This window comes from Oculina patagonica, chromosome 14, assembly GCF_052425735.1.
Source record: "Oculina patagonica isolate OP01 chromosome 14, crgOcupat, whole genome shotgun sequence".
Lineage (NCBI taxonomy): Eukaryota > Metazoa > Cnidaria > Anthozoa > Scleractinia > Oculinidae > Oculina > Oculina patagonica.
In genome coordinates, this window is record NC_135771.1 from 16,130,373 (window position 1) to 16,150,492 (window position 20,120).

A 20,120-nucleotide genomic window follows, 5' to 3' on the forward strand; every position below is an offset into this window, starting at 1 on the left:
AGAAAAGAAAAACAGATCGGCTTAAAACAATCTTCTTTAAATGTCTTCTACCGATCGCACTACTGGCTCCAGTATTTTCAGTAATATGAGAGAATTAGTTTTGTACTATATTTCGGCTGGCCAAACCAGCCTTCTTCAGGTACAATGGAGTTTACATTGGCTATGTTTAAATTTATATGGTGATAATGGTATCTTACGAAATACCGGAAATACGTAAAACTAAATACAGGAAATATGTAAACAGTGTAAAATATTTACTAATTCTCTCATTCTACGTTGTATCGGTCTCTGCTTTTCAATTTCAGTTTTCTATGTGTCAAACCGATTAGATCACTCAGCTGATCCAATGTCTACCGGTAGGAGATCGTACACGGTTTGCTTGCTTGAACTTTTAAAAGGATAACAGGAAAAAAGAAGTATTGCGGTTTTGACGTCATGGCTCGACTAGCCCCAACTCCTCATAATCATAATCATAATCATAATGCTTTATTAACAACTTCTGTGATAATTATCTGTAGCGCTAAACTATTTACAATAAACGGTTCTATGATACAGTCGTTAAAATGAAAAGCAAAATATGTTATACAGGAAATGAATAGAACGTACGGCTGAGAAGCGTTTAAAATTGGACTGATCGATTTAAAATGCAAAGGAAACATAACGGTTACATTGTCCGTTTGATGTGATCCAGCGTACGCGAGTAGCAATCAAAAAAGTAACGTGTTTACTCATATTCAAGCCCGCTGAAACATAATTTTCTTTCATAGCATGAAAATTAAGAATTTTTTCAGTCAAACGCTTAAAAATCGAAAATTTCACACTAAACATGCTAAGTAAAGACTAAAGTTTTCGCTAGTTTCCAGTGGTAACTGATTAATAGCTTTGAAACATTGCGTGACTCGAGGTCTGGCCGACAGTGGCCGAGCGGGAGAGTCAGTCTGGTCACCGACAAAACAAAACCAAGGGTAGAGCAAGAGCCGCGTGCGCGGTTATTAAATAATTTGATGTGTGGAGACCACATTCACAGCTTCCTTGATAAGTCCTTCGGCCTTGTGACTTCAAAAGTGCCGGACAAGGAAAGAGAATCCCGAATCCCCGCCAAGAGAGCTGGGTACGAACTTTGTCCTGTTCCCTTGGTAACCACTCTACTTGCTGTTTACAGAGAAAATGGCGGACATTTTGAGGTAAAGAGACGAAAAGCCGCAGTAAACGTCCATTTGGGCGCTTATACCAGCCAAAATGACTGAGATACTGTGCCGGTGGCTTAATGAAGATGTTAAGCTGAGCAGAATCATAGGTAAGTTTCATAAAAGTGGGCTATTAACCCCAAAATGAAGGCTTAAGTTATCTTTCTGCTTTCAGAAGCCACTCAGGCGTTTTGCTGTTTCGTACATTGAAACTTTGTTTCATCATTATAGAAACTGTTATACTCTTTATCTTCTGGCCTCTCGCATTCTTTTTTGAGTAGTTTAATCTGTAAGAAGGTTTTAACTTCTTTAATAGGGCTTAACGGGGCCCAAACCTTGTATGAATATTTATAACTGTAACTAAGAAAACTCGTCGTCGTTTAATGTTAGTAGAGGACTACCTTTATGTGTTCTTTTCGCCGTAATATTATTGTTTATCAGCTGAATTTGTGTACATGTAATAGTACTCCAGACCTGTCAACCTGCATATGTACATTGTACTAGAAATCCAGATAATTTTTAAAACAAACCAGTGGATCTCTGTTGAAATCAAGAAGTTCACTTTAGTTAAAACACATAAAATATTTCAACAAATAAATAACATCAGCCAATTTGCTGTGAGAATGCCACAACCTACTGACAGAGTTTGCTCAAAACTGTGAGTCTCCTGGTGGGACTGCAGTATTTGACAGGCCTAGTGCTTTGGGTATCAGAGGTATTTTGTTTGTTGCAAGCAGCTGTAAGCATCAAAGTTTGAAAGTGAGTTGTAGGGATGTGACTAGAGTTTCAAGCAAAAAGACTGCTGCAGTTGATAACCAAAGTTTCAGACTATTTTGTAAATACATAACTTTACAAACCAATTTTTCACGGTTTATTATTAGTCTGTATGTACTGACGGCAATGATGTACAAGAGCATAGTTTCAAGATAAGTGTCGTGGTTCAATTTTACTCTTGGGAAAATTTGTTTTTTTTATATATTCATTATCATATTAGCCATACACCAGAACAAAGGAAAATACCAAATAATGTACCAAGGCTAAGATTGAATCACAACATAAGCTTGCATCAAAAATCACAAGTAAGAAATCACTTAGAGGGTCTCAATGGGGTGGTGGCTTTTACAGTTAATGGTTTAATTTTTGGCTTTTTTACAGCTAACGGTTAATTTATTTCCATTATGGTTAACAGAAGTTAAAAATTAATTTCCATTGTTTTTAAAAGTTAAAAATTAATTTCCATTATTGAAAAACATATTTTAGGTCTTAGGACCATTCTGGGACAATGAAGTCTAGTCTGTTTTATTTATAATTACTGTCCGATTTTTTATGGTTAACATATTTTCGGCTGACGGTTAAATTTTCCAATTTTTACGCCTAGGGCTAAATTTTTGGCCGTTTTACGGCTAACGGTTAACCCCATTGAGACCCTCCACTTGTTGCCAGCCGCCAAACTTACATAATACAAATCAGATTATTATCTTAGAGAGTCTGTGAGTAAACATCTACAGTGTAGTAGGGTTGAATAATTTAGCCCAACCAAGCCAGTGCGATTCTGAACTTGTATTAAAGTCATTCAGGCCATTTTACTTGATCGCACAAAAAAGACAGTCGAGAGGACCAATAATTAAAATCAACCAATCAGAGTGCTGTATTTTCCGTTCAGCTTTTCTAAGTATTGGAATGGCCATGAGTATAGTTTCTACAGGGGATGATCGATTGGAGGCAAAACTCAGGACCCAAAAAAATCCTTAAGTCTTCCGACATTACCCAAAAAAATCCCTGGACCAAAAATAACCCCCAAAAAATCCCTTGTCAAATTACCCCTAAATTGCCAGGAGGGGCAATTAATATAACACAAAGAAAATCATAAAAAAATTGAATGCCCATGTTTGTTTATTCATTATACCATAAATATGCCAAGGCCGCGCCAAGGCACTTTAGTTCGTTTTTAATTAAAACTAAAAAAATATCCTATTTAAATCAAGTCACCCAAAAAAATCCCGAATCAAAAATTTCAAACCCAAAAAATTCTTTCATTATCCCCATCATTTACAAGCCGGAGAACCCCCTTGGGAGGAACGTATTGGTAAAAAGTTGGCTTTTAGTCTTTTTTATTCTGTCAAGACCTAGGGTCAGTATTTTCCCAGTTATTTGTTCTTGAAATCATGTACATTTTGTAGCTGTTGCACCACTAGCTGATACTTATTCTTCATATTTGGCAAATTTAGATCCTACAAACATTGCTAAAGAGTTTGCTACAGGATACTTGCTTGGAGAGCTTCTGAACAAACATGGTTTACAAGAAGATTTTTCCTTCTTCTCCCAGAACACGTAAGTGTGTTAATGTGGGACTGCAAAAAGAGCTGGGTTTTATTTACAACATCCAAAGTGCATACCTGCATGTATATCACATTGAAATGCATAAACCATCATAATAAGGTGTATAATGTATGTATTCCTATAGCTGGAGAGGCCTAGTGATCCCATATTCATTTGGAAGCTCTGAATATGTAACCACAGCTGAATCATATTGTTTTATTTATATTCTGTAATTTGCCTTTCTAAAGCACTTCTGATTCCAAACTTCATAACTTCACCCGACTTGAGCCGACCTTGAAGTTGCTTGAAGTACCTTATGATACCAATGTGGTAAGTTACATGACTATGAGATATTATTTTTGTTGTCATTATAATAAATATCCATATGATGTTAAGGTGGGAGAAATAGTGGCCTTATGGTTAGCTGGACTCCAGATTCTGGGGGAGGGCAGGCAGGGTTGTCTGTACTTCCCACTTCCTGTACCTTTTACTACCAGTTCCTGTGCTTTGCTAGTAGTTTCTGCCTCTTTTTGCTATTTCTATTGCAAACTATTACAAAATTTTGGGACATTTTTCTCGAATCCTCCCAGTTCCCACCACCCTGGGAATCCTGCTTCTCACCCTTTTTTTTCCCACCTCCCATACCTCTCCCACCCCCTATTCTCCCCCCTGTCCCCCTCCACAATCCAGGACTGTAGCTAAAACCTGGCCACTGACTAATTTCTTTGACTGAAGGAATTAAGCTTGTCACCAGCTGAAAAGAAAGACTTTTGAAAGTACCTTATTACATGAAATTTTCGTGACACGTTAATTTCGCGATTTTAAGGTGCGCATATTACGCGACACTTAAATTTCGCGAAAATTTTGCATTTTGAATCACTTTAATTTCGCGTTTTTGAGTAAGGCACAATTTAAATTCCCTTTGCAATATTTTTTAACTTGCCTTTGAATTAGATAAAACAACTTCATCAAAGGAACGATTATGCCAAAATAAACAAAAGCGCAAGGGGGGGACAAAATCTTGGCAATATCAACAACAGAGCAGTTTTCGCAAGAATGTCTACAAGTAGGGTTGGTCATGCTTGTACGTGCATGAATTATTGTTCTTGAGCCAATTGACAACAAAATCGATTTACATTGAAAATTTCTATCGCCAGTGACACTAACCTCATTCTTTCGTGATTATTGACATATTTGAGTCACTTAATTTTCGCGTCATGTTATGTTCGCGACACTTATTGTTCACGTCCCTCTAATTTCGCGATTTTTTTAGAATCACAAAATTCGCAAAAATTCATGTAATAAGGTACATTTTATTAAGACCAGAAGAGCAGGTAGAACTTGTTAATGACCTGGCCTTCTTCTTTCTTAGCTACAACCCTGCAGACTGAAAGGGACTCAAACCCTGGTGTTCCAGAGCAAAGACACTTTTATCTCACAGTGCCTCTCATTACCCAGGCATACATGTTCATGCAAAAATGCATGGTACCATCAAATTAAATTTGGGGGCTAACCATGTGATGGGCTAGCATTCCATCCAGGGTGGGTTTAAATACTCTTAGTTACTCCTAGTTGATTTAATGTACATGTATTGTTTATTACTAGTCAAGGCTGAAATTGGAGATTACAAGCATTTTGAATAAAATAATTAAACACATAATTTATGTTTCTGTAGGCACGAGCTGTTATGAATGAGAATCACAGTGCTATTACAAGACTGATGTACCAACTCTTTATAGCACTTGGAAAAAAATCTGTAAGTAGTTGTCAGTGGTAAACAAGTTTAATTGTAAATTTGTTGGAGTTAGATTAGAGAATGATACCCTGTCAAGAAATTAAATTTATGGAAGTATGTACACCATATAATAATTAATTTTTTATTAATTTCTATCATTTGTTTCTTAGAAAATGGGACTGACTGGAGTTGCTATGGAAACCATGAGACCAAGTGGTCCAGTAAAACTAGAAAGCATTGAAAGTGGACTCTATAAAGAGGTTGGTGTGAATGTGCTCAGTTACTATACATGCTGTAAATCCTTTAATAAGCTCCCCTAAAAGCAGTCCCTTTCAATTTATTGCACCCTCTCTTCCCCTTGTTTTCTTTTCTGGGTAAGTACTGAAACAACAAAAGTTGCGTATATCGGTAGATTGTGTTGCTCCAGAAAAGATCTATACTCTAACCATGGAAGGTATTTTGGACTACCCACCGCCCTGGCACTCTTTTGAAATTTTGTGTTTAATAGTTTTATACTTTCTCTTAAAATAGTCTTGCTTTTAAGAATTGCCACCCCTCCCTTGGAATTTTCATTGAGACTGACCTTCCATGGGTGGGTATTACAATGTATATTATGCAGAACCTGACAAAGGTCCAATCTGATCATACCAGGACAGTGGGTTTAGTGAAATTCATTTTTTGTAAAGCAAACAAGTGGTCAGTCTCTATCGCAAAAAAGTCAGAAAGTGTAGAGTAATTTATGTTGAAGAGCTTTCAGGGTATTCAATTTTTAAGTTACAATACTACGACTAGCTGAGTGTAAGTTCAGTGTTTTGCTAAGCCAGTGGTGACTCTTTATACAATAATTTGATGACATATATGTGCAGTACACAGCAAGCACATCAGAAATAAAAAACTTTAATTAATATAAGAGCAATATTATAATAGTCAGGGTTGTACAGCATCTCTTTTCTCATTTTTGCCTTTTGCAGATCAGGTTTTAATAAAGTCAGTAGCAAATTTTACCTGCTACTTTGCAAATCATTGCTGCCTACTTTTTCAACATTAAATTTCACTTCATCCTTACCTGTTCCTTGAGTCAAATAGATTTTGACACCAAAGAAAAAGCTCATTCAATGCCATTGCTGATCATCAACCTCAAATTGCATCTACTCGCATAATTCATAAAAAATTGTATAATTTGTGGAAAATCACATGATGTGAACAAGTCAAAGAACACAGTAACTTTAATTGATGCCTCACTTTATATAAGTACTTCTGAAGCTTAAGATAGTTACATGTAGAACATGATTAATCACGGACATCAAAAAATAACTTACAAAACCTGAACTGATATGTTTCACAAATGAACAGATTTTCGGTGGGCATGCAACTTTCTTTCTCCAGTTTAACTTTGCTGTGAAAACAGTCACACAATAAATGTGCTTTCTCCCTTCACTTCCTTGTATTGTTTCAGAATGTTTTCATCCGTCTGTAAAGTAAGATTATTGTAGACAAACATGCATAGAGTATTTGTTTATGTGCAATGCACATGCTGACATGCAGTGGGTACAAAACACAGGTCACAGGTCACGGGCCACAAATGACAGGTCACAGGTGACCTGTGATCTGTGACCTGAGACTTGTTGCCTGTGTCCTGTGACCTGCATTCTGTACCTGCGACATAATTAACAGGTGTGGCCACATGTACATTAAATATGAACTGCCGTTTCCTTCATCCCTCAAGTAGTGTCACCAAAAACACTTCTTAATTCTTGTGCTTCATTTATTGTGCATGAAAAGCTAGCTATTTGGCATTAAAATACACATATTATTTTAAATATATGCATGTAGCTTTAACTGTTGATGATTTTCACTTTTAACAATTTATCAAAACTTCATTTTAACCGTTATATTTAAAACTTCCAATACACTGTGAGTGTTTATATGACTTTGGATCTGATTGTGTTAAATGATTTCCTATTTTAAAAAATTAAGTCTGCTTTTCATTTTTATAAATTAATGAGCTTTAAACAAGACTAGTTTAGACAATGACTACTGTAGATACTGTGTCTAAATAAAGTTTTAGTACTACCATTTCTTGTACATGTACAAATTATTCCATACAAAACCAACACAAGTTTTTTGTCTGTTTACCTCAGAAAATTCCCCTGAACCAAGACAGTGTGGCTGTAACTAGAGACCTCCTTCACTCCACTGTTGAAAGTTTTGTGCGTGAAGTTGCAATTGAAGCAATTCATGAACAAATTAGTGACTTGGCAGTTGATGTTGTGAAGGATTTACAAGAAATCTCTTTAGACGTTGTTCATGATATGAGAGCAGTTGTTACTCAAGTCCGTGAACTTAGACATGATAAAACTTTGAAAAAGTGTGCTAGGAATATCATGAAGGATGCATTGATGACCTCTCGAGTTGTTATGGACTTTGTTAATGATCTTGATGCCATAATTAAACTTCTTAAAGTTATGTTCATGAGAACTAAAAGATAAGTTTAAAAAATTGTTTTATAAATGCTATATTGTTTCTCAAAATGTTATATCACATTAATTTCAGTTTAAAAAAAATATTATTTTTTAACTAGGAATAGTCCTTCAGCCTTCTTGCTATTCAGTAAGGATGTTAATAACCAATTATAAGAAATCAACCTTCAGTGTCAGGCATGACCTTTGTATAAAAATTTACTGAAAGCACAGTTTGAAATTGAAAAATAATAATTTGAAAAAATGTTTTTTTTTTTATCACATACTCAGTTTTGGTTAACTATTTTTTATTTATGTCAAATTCAGTTGATGAATAAATGAATTTTTAGGTGAGCTTGACTGACTTGTTAATTTACTTATTTAGCAATCATGTGCATAAAATATCACAAGATGGAAATACAAGTTAGACTACCTAGACAAAAGTCTTGGACACGTTAACTTTCTATCTGCATTAAATATTTGATGTAAATAAACTTAAAAGTACAGAAACAGGTGCAACGTTCTCAAGCACAAAATTTTTCAAGGTCAGGGAAAAGTCCAGGATTTAATTTTGAGTCGGAGAATTGGCATATTGAAGAAAAGTCTGGAAATTTTGATATTATATCACCGCTGATGTAAATTTGAGGCTGGAAGAAATTTTTCAGGTTATTGTGATCTCAGCAATGTTTTTTCTTTTGGAGATGGTACAGGAAATTTGATTTTTATCAGGGAAAAGTCAGGGAATTTTGAAAATGGATGTCTGTGGCAGCCATGTTGGTTAGGATCAATGAATGAGACATGATCAATGATGAATTTTTGATAAATTCAAAGCTTGACATCCTATTTTGGAATTTGTTAATTGCTCTTTTAAATGTTGTGGGCAAGATCACCTGTTGGAATAATTACAGACACCCTAGTGCTGTTATAGCTATCTAATGGAATTAGAGCAATCAAACCACAAAGATCCAGAATGTGCTCCTTGGATACAGCTTTTCCCTTTCCACTCATGTTTCATGAGTTTGTTGATCTACAACCATGGTTTGCACAAGCATTGAAAAATCCTATTGTAAACAATTTGTTAGATCCTTGATAAATCCGTGAGAATAATTGCGTTTGACGGTAGGAGAACGCATCCCAATCTTGTGGTGGCCTGTGGCCCCGTGGTTGTACTGTGAACGTGCAAGCGAAAGTGGTTCTATGTGTGGTATTATGTATGTCGGTATGTGGCAAGTTGGCCTTGATCTTATGTGATTAGACATTAGAAAGCAATTAATTGCGTCACAGCAACATCAACAATGACATTAAGCCGCAAAGACACCGCGCGCAAAAACAATTCAATTAAGCCGATACCGCTAGGCTGCCGCTGTAAACAATTTTTGCTTTCAATGGTAGCAGTTCGTATCCTAATCTTGTGACCTGTGGCCCCGCGGTTGTCTTGTGAACGTGCAAGCGAAAGTCGTTCTATGTGTTTTTATTACACTGTATATAACACTGAAGCACAATATGACACAGTATGGCTTAAAATAACTTTGCATTTTCAGCTGTTCAAAGCATGTTCATTAGTATCCTGTTGTATTACCTTCTATGGTTCTGATATTGAAACTATATTTAAATTCAAATAACAGCTGTATTTTTTAAACCTTGTTACAGAAAAACATTTTGTCGTTTATACTATTACAGAAATAAATGTTAAGTTTATTAATGTTCATTTCCTGCGTTATTTCACTTACCTGGCCTTCCATCTACTCCCGGGCCACTTTTTGGCTCTTACCTTATCTTGGGTACCTATCTTGGGTCGAACGCACTCTGTTAATCTCCGATTATTACTAGTAAAATAAGATTTTCTCCTTTAAATGTCCTGAATTGTTTGCCAAAGAACTCATATGTTTTGTTGAGAAGTCTTTGAATACTTGAGAGTGCAATAAAAAAATATTCTAATAATGAAAGCTGAAAGAGACAGCAATGAATAGAAAACCTTTTAGTCTCACAAAGTTGATTTTGGCGATATCAGATTTGTTGTTGCTAGTATTTAAAGTAGCTTATAATGTAAGTAACCACACCTTCAGTAGGGCTTTGATTTTGTTTTTTCTTTACCCAATGAATGCCTTAATCCTATCGAAAACGAGTCCTTGTGGATTGCTGTATAGTCCTTGAAAAAAGTCTGAAGTCTTTGGGAGACGTTTGTATAAACCATGTACAACTGCTTGCACTGAATGCTGCAGAGTTCTCATTGCAATCTTATGCTCTCTTGCTGAAACATCTATCTTCACACATTAATTTTTTTATTCAAACAGTTAGAAAATGGCCACCATTGAACTAACAATCGAAGTCATGTATTTTTGCTTCAAACAGTAATTATTGCAGCTCAGATTTGATGAAAAACATGTCAGAGACCCTTTAATTTTTTTCAAAATTTTCTGGGTTAGCATGCACGGGTCCTAGACTTCTCTAGAAAGAAAACAGCTACACTGTTTCCTATTCTCACTATTTGGAGATATATCATCTTGAAAGCTCTAGCCTGACTTTGTATGTCAAACAGACAGATACTGTAGGTGATCACAATAATACAAATCATCAACTACAGGATTTGACAATAACAGGATGTTGTAAAAACACAACTGTAAGACGGACACCCCCTAAGATGGACTTGGTGATTCCTGGCCAAATACTTTTTCATTGTCTGTAACTGAATTTTCCTTAAGACATTCACCTCTCTAAGGTGGAAAGGATGAGCTGGTCCTGAGGGATTACACCTTAGAGAGAGTTTACTGTAGTAAGGGGGAACTGAACTGATGGGAGTGATTTCTCGTTTTCTATTCCAGAGACTGAAGCAGCTTACCAAACGTCAAGTGGATCTGAACTTTGAACAGCTAGTTCAGAGATACCAAGCCAAACAAAAAGAGCAGGAGGATTTGGCTTTCAAAGCAAAGTATGTTGAAACAACAAATCTCAGTACAGTTTTTGTTTCATCATTTAAAGGGACTGTGTCACGAATTTTAGCCAAATTTGGTCGTTAAAAATGACCATCAAATTCAGTGATCTATAAAACTAACTTCTTAAAATAGTGAAGGAACATTTCAATAACACAGTAAATACAAAAGAAGGTATGGATGGCCAAAAGTGACGAAGATTGAAATGGATTGCGATATGGGTTTTTGAAATATCGTTTGGTTGCAATGAAGCCATAGTTTTGTCATTCAGATCCATAGTGTGACACACTTTCTTTATAACACTGTTTGCATTTCTTAAAGAAAAAACAAACACGTTGGGTGTACAGTCCATTGGGCTTGCCCCTTACCCAAAGCAAGAACAATAACTGTATAGTAAAATTGTAATTTATGTGTATAATGTTTTTGTGTAAAATGTGTTTTTCTACAAAAGTCTTATTTATGCTGCATCCAAACGTTCAGGTTTGAAGAAGAGGAGAAAATGAGAAAATATTTGCAAGGACAGAGAAGACAAGGTTTAGACAAGGTAAAATGGAAGCTTACATGTACTTGTTGTTTAGTAAAGAAATAAATTACGCACCCGAGTGCATTGTTGAGATAGATAAGCACGCTGGAATTTTTAAAAACATGTAGTTAAGCACTCGGCTGCGCCTCGTGCTTCTCGCACTTCTCGAGTGTTCTTAAAAATTCCCAAGTGCTTATATAACTAAACAATTCCAAGGAGAGAGTTTTTTATTTCTTTTAAAATTTTTTAAAGAAATTAAATAGCCTTCAGTAGCTGTTGATGTTTCAGATTGCTTGTTTGTCTTCAATGAAATAATATAATTATCGCTTTTATTTTGCAGTCACGGCAGGCCAAACAGAAACAACTAGAAATGATGGATAAAATACGGTAACTAAAGCAAACCTACTAGCTCCTATCCAGGCGTTATATTACTCGTTTGTTGTCTATGGGGTTGGGGTCTGTACTGTAAGATATTGATCAAATTTTTTTCCAAGCACTGAAAGCGCAGATTATAAATCCATGGGAGAAAACTTGAGCAATATGTTACTGGAACTTATCACCTCACTTATCACCAGGGCTAATAACACACAACGTGCATAGTAGTGCTTGAAATTATGTAGTGAACTGAACAGACAACCGCTTAGAAAAGTGTAGTCATGTGCTAACAAAGTTGCCATTTTTGTTGTGTGTTTTTGTTACAGAGATGCAACTGTGAGGATTCCCAAACCTCCTGAATCTAAGGTGAACACTTAACTGTAATTATATTTCTCAGTTACTGAGTTATTAACTGTTGCAAATTTAAAATAAAATCACAAGGAGAGAAATATATAAATGAAAAAGTCCTCCCCATCTCATCCATATCAAACCAGCCCACCCCATCTTTACCTTTAAACTGAACATGTCTCATTTCATTTCCAGAAAACAGCAAAATCACGGACAGAAATGCGCCGTCAAAGGGAAGCAGAGGTAATAAAAACTATCTACCATCGTCTTTTTATTGTGTATTATCACGTCACAGTGAAATCCCAATCTTTTCAGCGAACCCTCGATTTCTTGAGCCTCGCGATAACTCGGACCAAAAGTCGTTTCCTTTTGACTTGCTCCATTAAGTTGAACAATGCAATTTAAGCCCCGATTTCCGAACTTCCAATTTCTCACTCGTTTCCCTGAGAGGTATTCCATCATGTACAACTCTTGTGCAATGCCCTTTTTGTCTGGAAGATTCAAATCTATATTTTCCCCATCAAACATAATCGGGTAGACACGTTAATCAAAGTATAAAATAATTGTTTATGAGCATTAACCTGGGTCACATCCCAGCTACAGCAGTTTTATAGGCGTGATTTGTACCCTCTTTGCCTTCACCGTAAGTTCATAAATATTCATAAGTAAAGAGTCACTTGGAATCAGTACAGTGTTCAGTTACTTCCAAGAACAGCGTCTTCAAATTGGATAATTAACTGTCAATTTTTCCAAAACTGGTACAAATATGTGAATTATTACCTGAGTGTAGAATAAAATTATGTCGAATAAGAAAATATCTTTGAGACGAACTAAACTCGAGCGAAACTTAAAACCAGTCTGCTGTAAGGGAAAAGAGTTTTGGCATTCAACGCAATATTAAGCACGCGATTTTCTGGCCAGGTGAATATAAGTTGTCGGAGACTGCGTAATATAATCAGGCAGACACAAGTCAACTACAACATATAAGAGCTAAAAAGCGGCATTTAACTGAAGTGATCAATTTTATATTTTATTTCATCACTTTATCGAAAAAATTCTTGTACCCAATTTACTGTTATTAACTATCCACTTATGGGCACTAGTCACAGACTTGTTGAATGAAAAACCACACGTGAAACAGGCGTGTTTTTGCTATTAACAGGAGGTGAAGGAAAGCATTGATGCATTTGAAGCAAGCATGAGAGCTGTGATTCCAGCTGCTAGTCCAATAGGGCTTGGGGGGTAAGTACAGCTACTAATAAACTATTGTTAATGACGTTGAGCATGACATGTAAGAGTCGGTAGTATGTGCCTTATGGTCTGAATAATAATATAAGTAAAGAGGCATTGTTCTTCACATGCAAGATATGGCTTAGCCTGAATTTCAGACATCCCTCTGTGCTCGCCTGCTTGCCAGAAGGGACGTCTGAACACATTTGAGCCTAATGCCGTCCGGTGACGTCACTACACTTTGGTTTTAATTCATGCGGAAAAGTTTCTGTCGAGGCCATGAAATTGTGAAAGAAAAATCGCTTCAATAAAGGATTACAGGGTATAAAATTGTTTTAATAGTAACTATTGAAAACTTGAGACAAATGAATGAGATTTTAATCGACTGCAGGCTTTATTCATTTACGGAACCGATTTAATCTGAACTGATTTTCTTTCTCTAGCGATCAAAATATAATATGTGACGCAGCGGACAAATACAACACACTTGTGAGTACTTAAATGAATCAATTTAGACGGTTACAGAGGCATTAAGAAACGGAATTCAATTCAAAAATATCCTACTTGACTGTGGGCACTGAGTTTAGAAATCACTGGCTCATCGAGGCTACAGGACATAGGCGTCGAGCGGCTTTGTTGACAAAACAAGAATGCATATATAAATTTGGCAAAACACTGCATGTCGAAGCGACGAGTACCGCCAACTTAAAACCTACCGATTTCCATTACTATTCTTCATCCGTAGGTAATCTAATAAAATAATAAACTCAACTAATAAATTCATTTCTGGGAAGGTGAACTCTTTCGAACTCTTTCCAAACGTTTTCAAATTACAATCCTCGCGCGGTAAAATTCAGTCATAATTTCACATAATTATGCAACTAATTTTTAAATCAACCAATCAAAATCACTACCCGGTTTTCGGGTAGTGACGTCACCGGACGGCATTAGGCTCAAATGTGTTCAGACGTCCCTTCTGGCAAGCAGGCGAGCACAGAGGGATGTCTGAAATTCAGGCTAGATATGGCTTAGATTCGACCTGAAAAGTTCCTTATTTTTGACGAAACTCTATGGAAGATACAAGGACTTGTAGTGTTTATGATTGGTTATGATAACATCACACCATGTTTGACGCTGACTTGAACAAAACGTTAAGTTTACGAAAGACATTTCGATCAAAAATCTTTGTCCTTTCTCGGTTTAGAAGGAAAAATTATCAATGACGTTCACCGCTATTTTTGCTCCGTTTTTCGACAAGTTTAAGGTCTATCATAAGGAATAGTTTAAGACAAACTTTTGTGGTGGTTTACATTGAAAAATGAACGTATATGTAATTGTCAAAAAAAAACCCGGCTTCATAAAGTTAGACCGCAATCATCAACAGTAGTTAGAGTAATGCTGTAAAACAGAACTTTCTTCTCTATGCTATGTTGTACTTGAGAGATTCAGTTCTTGCCCTAAGAGGCTTCGCCTGTTTGATTTTTAAAGATTTTTTCTTTTCTTTTCTTTTTTTTTTAAATTCGTGTTGTCTATCTCTAGGGAATCTAACCGAGAAGTGGATGCTGAAATTGACGCATTTCTGGGCTCAAAATCACCGAAGAAACCCGTGGATCCATTGTCATATATTAAAGTAGGTGTAATAGAAAAATATGTGTATATAAATAACTTTTCAAGTGATAGCAGTGTTTGTGATTGCCAGTTTGTTACATTACCTAAATGTGATATTCGTGGAGATGTCAAAACCTCTGTGTATGTAATAATTCAAAAACGAGGGTTTCATTAGATTCCAAAAAATACAAGAAACAAACGAAAGTGACGTTAATCTGAAAGTTTTAATTTTCTAGAAAACAATGGGAACAAGAGCTCTTAGAGCTTACAACTGCGCTGGTCTCGTGAGCACTTTAGGGGAGCCATGTGGGGGGAACAAAAAATGCCCCCCCCCCCGCCTTATCCCCTTTACCTGCTCGAACAATGTTGCGACTGACAAACGAGATGGTAGGAAAACACCTTGCGTGACATTTCATGGTTGACTAGTTCCATCCGAAATTAAATATTTTTCTTATATGCTAATGCTGGCCAAATTTAATTCCCACGATCCTGATCCGTGAAACAAAAAATCTTTTAAATCAGCATCCAGTGTTGTCTTGAATTACCGTTTAAAGATTGAATAACCAGCTCCGAAAATGGAATATTGGAGTAAATAATTAAATCAAATTTGAGAAAAACACTAGACCTGTGTTTTGCTGAATGGGAATTCCCCGGGGAATTAATTTAGCAATGACGTAACCCTTGCAAGTCAGGGTTTGTCTTAGTGGTTTTCCATCAAATTTCAGAAATCCTATGGATGACACAGCTCTAAAAATAAATAACGCTAAAAAGTCGAACATTTCACACTTAACATGCCAAGCTTAGACCAGAGGATTTGTTTAGTTTCCGTTTGTGGCATTTAAACCTTTCAGAGCATTGCGTGATTCCTGCCGATCAGTGCCTTGTGAAAGTAAAAATTTGCTAACGCCAGCACATTCCAGGACACAAACGTAATGTAAATAAATGTAAATTCTTGCCCGCTAAAGCGTATTTTTTTAAAGCGTAAAATTTTAGTATTTTCTTCGATTCAAACGCTTCAAAATACTTCACACTGAATTTTGTAAGGAAAGATTAATGGCTTCGCAAAGATTTGAAAGGTAGCTGATAATAGCTTTGAAAAATTACGTGACTCGAGGTCTAGCCGATCGAAAGTGAAACTTGTCATGTCAGCACATTCTTTTACACCAACGTAATGGCATTTATTCATAGATTCTGGTCCGCTGAAATATATTTTTCTTTCGTAGCATAAACTTTGTATTTTCTCTGAGTCAAACACTTCAAAAGCGAACACTTAAGACAAAACATGCTAAGTAATGACCGAACTATTCGCAAAAATTTCAATTGGTGACTAATTTATAGCTTTTTAAACATTGCGTGACTTTGAGATCTGGCCGAGCGGGGGCATCAGTCTAGTCACTGAGAAAAAAAAGTACGTGCAGAGCAAGAACTGCGCAGCGCAGTTAAAAATCGAATGGTAGTTATCGGCCACCATAGAATAGCAAGATTTTTGATTTCCAAAAGAAATACTCTCTATTGACATTTAGCAGCTTGGGCGAGATTTCTTGAACACAGCGGCATAAATTGTGTTAAAATAACGTGAATTAATGATAATAAAGCGACTCCATATTATGGGTACGGTGCAAAGTCAATTTTTATGAAAAGAACTTGATACATCGTGGTAGAGCTCCTATAACTGTTGTCTGTCTTTCTCTAATTAGCCGAGATCAAATGATGAGTACATCAACAAAATCAGGACTAGACTGGAAGAAGATTCAGTTGCTAGGAAGGTAAGGTTCATTATATAAATGAGTACAACCACAAGTAGAATAATATTAAATCTCTTGACGACCGTTTAATGCTGATGAAATAACGTAGTAAACATTTGACAAACACTAAAGGGATACATTCACTACAGCTTTTGATGAGATAATAAGTACTACACTTTCCAGCAAATGTACAAGTTACATAATTAAAAAGTTCTTATCTTTTTTGTACACTTTTCAATTACAGGAAAGAGAAAAGAGAAGAAGGCGTGTTTTGATTGAGCAGATGAAGGCACATGAAGCTCAAGAGGTAAAACTGAAGATTTACTATGAAATTAATAAATATTTCGTGACATTCTTATGCCTGCTGTGTACGCTTTGATGGTTGAGTGACAACTGGCCGGGCGTGAGAATGCAGGCTACCGCTACCTAGGCTCCTTTAATACCGGATCTTCTTGTTGTTTTGTTTTAGGAAGCTCATCGTGAAGAGATGCTTGTTAACAGACTCATGCGGCAATCTCAGCAGGAGAGAAGGATCGCTGTTCAACTCATGCAGGTTTGTGTGTATTTTATGAAGGGAAGGCATTGTCACACGCCACACGCCACAAATTTCAAAGATACTTCTCAGTTAGGGGGATGGAGTGGTGTGGGTTTAGAGAAACAATAGCCTCTGTTTTTGGCTAATCCTCCTTAAAGTACCAGTCGAGTAGTTCCCAATTCTTATTGTCCAATCAAAAATAGCACGAGCACTGGGAACGATGTAGCCTAGCAACATGGGCTGATTTATAATGTGAGACTGAAAGACGTTTGGGGACGAGTCAGCAACATGCCTGCTCGTGAAAGCGGTGTGGCATCTGAAAATAGGCTGAAAAAGCAACTTGTTCTTGTGTTTTGCACCACACTGCCAGCAGTCCTCATTCTCTGAAAAGACTGAAACAGTTTGAAAAACCCAAAATGTGATTCATGTTTTTGTTAATCTGTTTACACTGACCGAAATGGAGTTTTGGTCAAAACTTTCCAAAAAGATAAGCTGAGATTTTGTCGTCGATAGCGTAGCGACCTAGTCCCTTTAACGTGGAGAAACGGTAGCGTGACCTAGCCCCAATAAGGTGGCGTGACCTAGTCTCTTTAACTTGGCGAATTTTTAACAGCACATTTACATTTAAAGACGTCTTTGTGCTCATCCGTGGTATGTGGGTAAACAAAGCTTACTGACTGACTTAGAGTGGCATGACCTATCTCCGTTAGCGTGTCCTGACCCCTTTGAAGGTGAGGTAGTGTCACAACTTACTTGCAAACATGCCCTCCCTCCTTACTTATCATGTCTCTCCCTTAAAAAAACACGCTTGATTGCTGCAGGTTATGTTACAACTAGTGTATACTAAGTTATTTAGCTCCTGCATCGGAATTTTAAATTAAGTTAAAATAACATTGTTTTCTTTTTTGGTACAGATTCGTCACGAAAAGGAAGTCATTCGACAAAACAGGTATGCTTTTTTATTATCCTGATTAACATTTAGTAAGAGTCCCTCTCCCTCCCGGAAAAATATGGCCAAATAATGAACAATGGATCCACAAATGACTTATAAACCGAGCCGCATTATCGGTTACTTATAAATGAAGACAGATTTCCGCCTTTTGTTTTAGGTCTCTGAAAAATGTTTTTCGTTGGCGTGAAGCAAGACGTTAATATCTGTCTGCGTTTCTAAGTTTACATCTGTGAATCTCAATTATTTTCATTGTTTTTGCTTTTTCTTCTCAAGGATATTTAGAGAAAAACAATATGCAGAAAGAAGGTTGAAAGACTTTGACGATGCACTAACAAGAGAAGCGGTAAGAGAACATTTGTTTTTGTTACATGCACGAATCGTATTTTACAGCAGAAACTTATGGAGACCTTTTAAGGTTTCACTAACAGTCCATTTCCGTATGGTGTTGTCAGAAAACCTAGCGGGAAGAATTGGCTTGCCTATTTACTTTAATTTATGTAGTTGTGGACTAATCGCCAGATAAGGATTTCCCTTGGTCATTTAAAAGAACGAAGATCGAAAACGGTGCAACGTAAACACGGCAGGACTTACACTTGAACGGTGTATGAGTTTGCGGCTCAGGTTTTTTCCCGAGTCGTTAAATGTTTTGACATTTTGTCAGAAGAGTCAGACTGTAACTTTGAAAAATCTGCGAACTTATTTGCATATGGTCCTCTTGTTATCGTAAAGCGCTTGTCAGAGCATTACTTTAGAACAAAATCTTGTTAATAAAATTAAAGTTCGATTAAGAAATTTCGTTGAACAGTATTTAGTTTATGGACCATCCTTGAGCTTCTAGCTGGAAGAATCGCTTTTTTTAACAGGAACTGTGCCGTCAAGCTAGAATAGAATATGCAGAAGAAACAAGGAAAGCTCAGGAATTACATGACAAGATAAAAGGAGAGATTGCAGAAGCAAAGTACAACAAGCACTACAACATCTGCTGGGAGGTAAGTTCCTTCCCTCAAGTACCTCCTCCTTATAATCAATTACAGTGATAAAAATAACTGCAAAGGAACTGAGGTAGTTGAAGTTTAATGCAACTGTACTTGGAAGATAGAGCGATTTTCAAACGAGTGTCGAAAGTAATTTGCGTTTGCTTTGGTTTTGCATTTCTACTCTTAGAGATTGATTTTATAAAAACTCACGGCACTTTCTCAATTAATCAGAAGTAAAACCAAAAACAAATCGTGACTCACTCACAATCGTTTTGCGTGCGTCATGCGGGCTACATGTATTTGCTTCGAGGTTTGATTGGTTCACTGGAGTGTTTGCGTTCTTTGTGATTGGTCAGAGTGATAACTTTTTTTGAAAGTTGACGATGCTCAATCGATAATCGCTGTAATACTTCGTGTATTTTTATAGCTATTGTTGAGGTCAAATTTCTATCATCCCCCCCCCCCTTTTTCACACCACTCGTCTTCAGCTTTGTTCGTTGTAAGCCATAGGAATGGCTTATGTCAATTGACATAATTTTTCAAATAACTGTTTTTTTCTTGTTTCTTTGTTGTAGGTTTTGTCACAGATTGTGGACTTTTCCTGTAAGATTGGAGAGTACAGAGAACTTACTGAAAAGTATGTAAACACCAGCACTATTGAAACAAAATTTTCAGGATAGGATAGATAGAATAGGGATCTCCCCCACACCCCTCCCCCGCGCTTGCACTCGTACAATCCCTTGCTTTTCTTATTATGATGGCGGTTTTGGCTTTAAACAAAGCATTCCTCACAGAGATACAATGACGGAAATGAAAATACCCGATTTTGTTTCAACTAAAAACATATTTAATTGTATTGTATTTACAAATTTTCAACTCAAAATTATATTCTTTTCAAAATCTCAGCCTCGGGTTTATTCTTAAAATATTCTTAAAATTCGCAAATTTCAGCCTCGATATTCTTATAAACTAGTCTTCATCAGGCGATGAGTTCGATTGTTTGCGCGTCGCTATTTATGCACGTTGGTTCGCTGCAAAATCCTGACTGCAAGTCAGCATACCATAGCCACAAGAAGAAAGAAGCGTGGTCAGTCAACTAAATGATAGAATGCTAACGTTTCGTTTCGGTCAGTTTTAAGCAAATACCTGGTTACAGTACTAATGTTCGCTTTTAACGTTACATTGGAACACACTGTC

At 36.5% G+C, this 20,120-nt stretch overlaps 1 protein-coding gene across 1 annotated transcript in view; it reads left to right on the forward strand.

Moving 5' to 3' along the window:
* The first annotated feature begins 1,148 nt into the window (after positions 1-1,148).
* Positions 1,149-20,120, forward strand: part of LOC144638594 (sperm flagellar protein 2-like) — a 55,478-nt gene continuing 36,506 nt past the window's right edge. Inside the window, exons 1-19 of the mRNA XM_078497784.1 lie at positions 1,149-1,297; positions 3,416-3,518; positions 3,755-3,836; positions 5,182-5,262; positions 5,412-5,501; positions 10,523-10,629; positions 11,111-11,174; positions 11,494-11,540; positions 11,855-11,894; positions 12,072-12,119; positions 13,039-13,118; positions 14,646-14,736; positions 16,412-16,480; positions 16,704-16,766; positions 16,929-17,012; positions 17,909-17,943; positions 18,220-18,289; positions 18,810-18,935; positions 19,499-19,560. Of these exons, the coding sequence (XP_078353910.1) occupies positions 1,240-1,297; positions 3,416-3,518; positions 3,755-3,836; positions 5,182-5,262; positions 5,412-5,501; positions 10,523-10,629; positions 11,111-11,174; positions 11,494-11,540; positions 11,855-11,894; positions 12,072-12,119; positions 13,039-13,118; positions 14,646-14,736; positions 16,412-16,480; positions 16,704-16,766; positions 16,929-17,012; positions 17,909-17,943; positions 18,220-18,289; positions 18,810-18,935; positions 19,499-19,560 (1,400 nt within the window). The 5' untranslated portion in view covers positions 1,149-1,239. The remainder of the gene's footprint in view (positions 1,298-3,415; positions 3,519-3,754; positions 3,837-5,181; positions 5,263-5,411; positions 5,502-10,522; positions 10,630-11,110; positions 11,175-11,493; positions 11,541-11,854; positions 11,895-12,071; positions 12,120-13,038; positions 13,119-14,645; positions 14,737-16,411; positions 16,481-16,703; positions 16,767-16,928; positions 17,013-17,908; positions 17,944-18,219; positions 18,290-18,809; positions 18,936-19,498; positions 19,561-20,120) is intronic.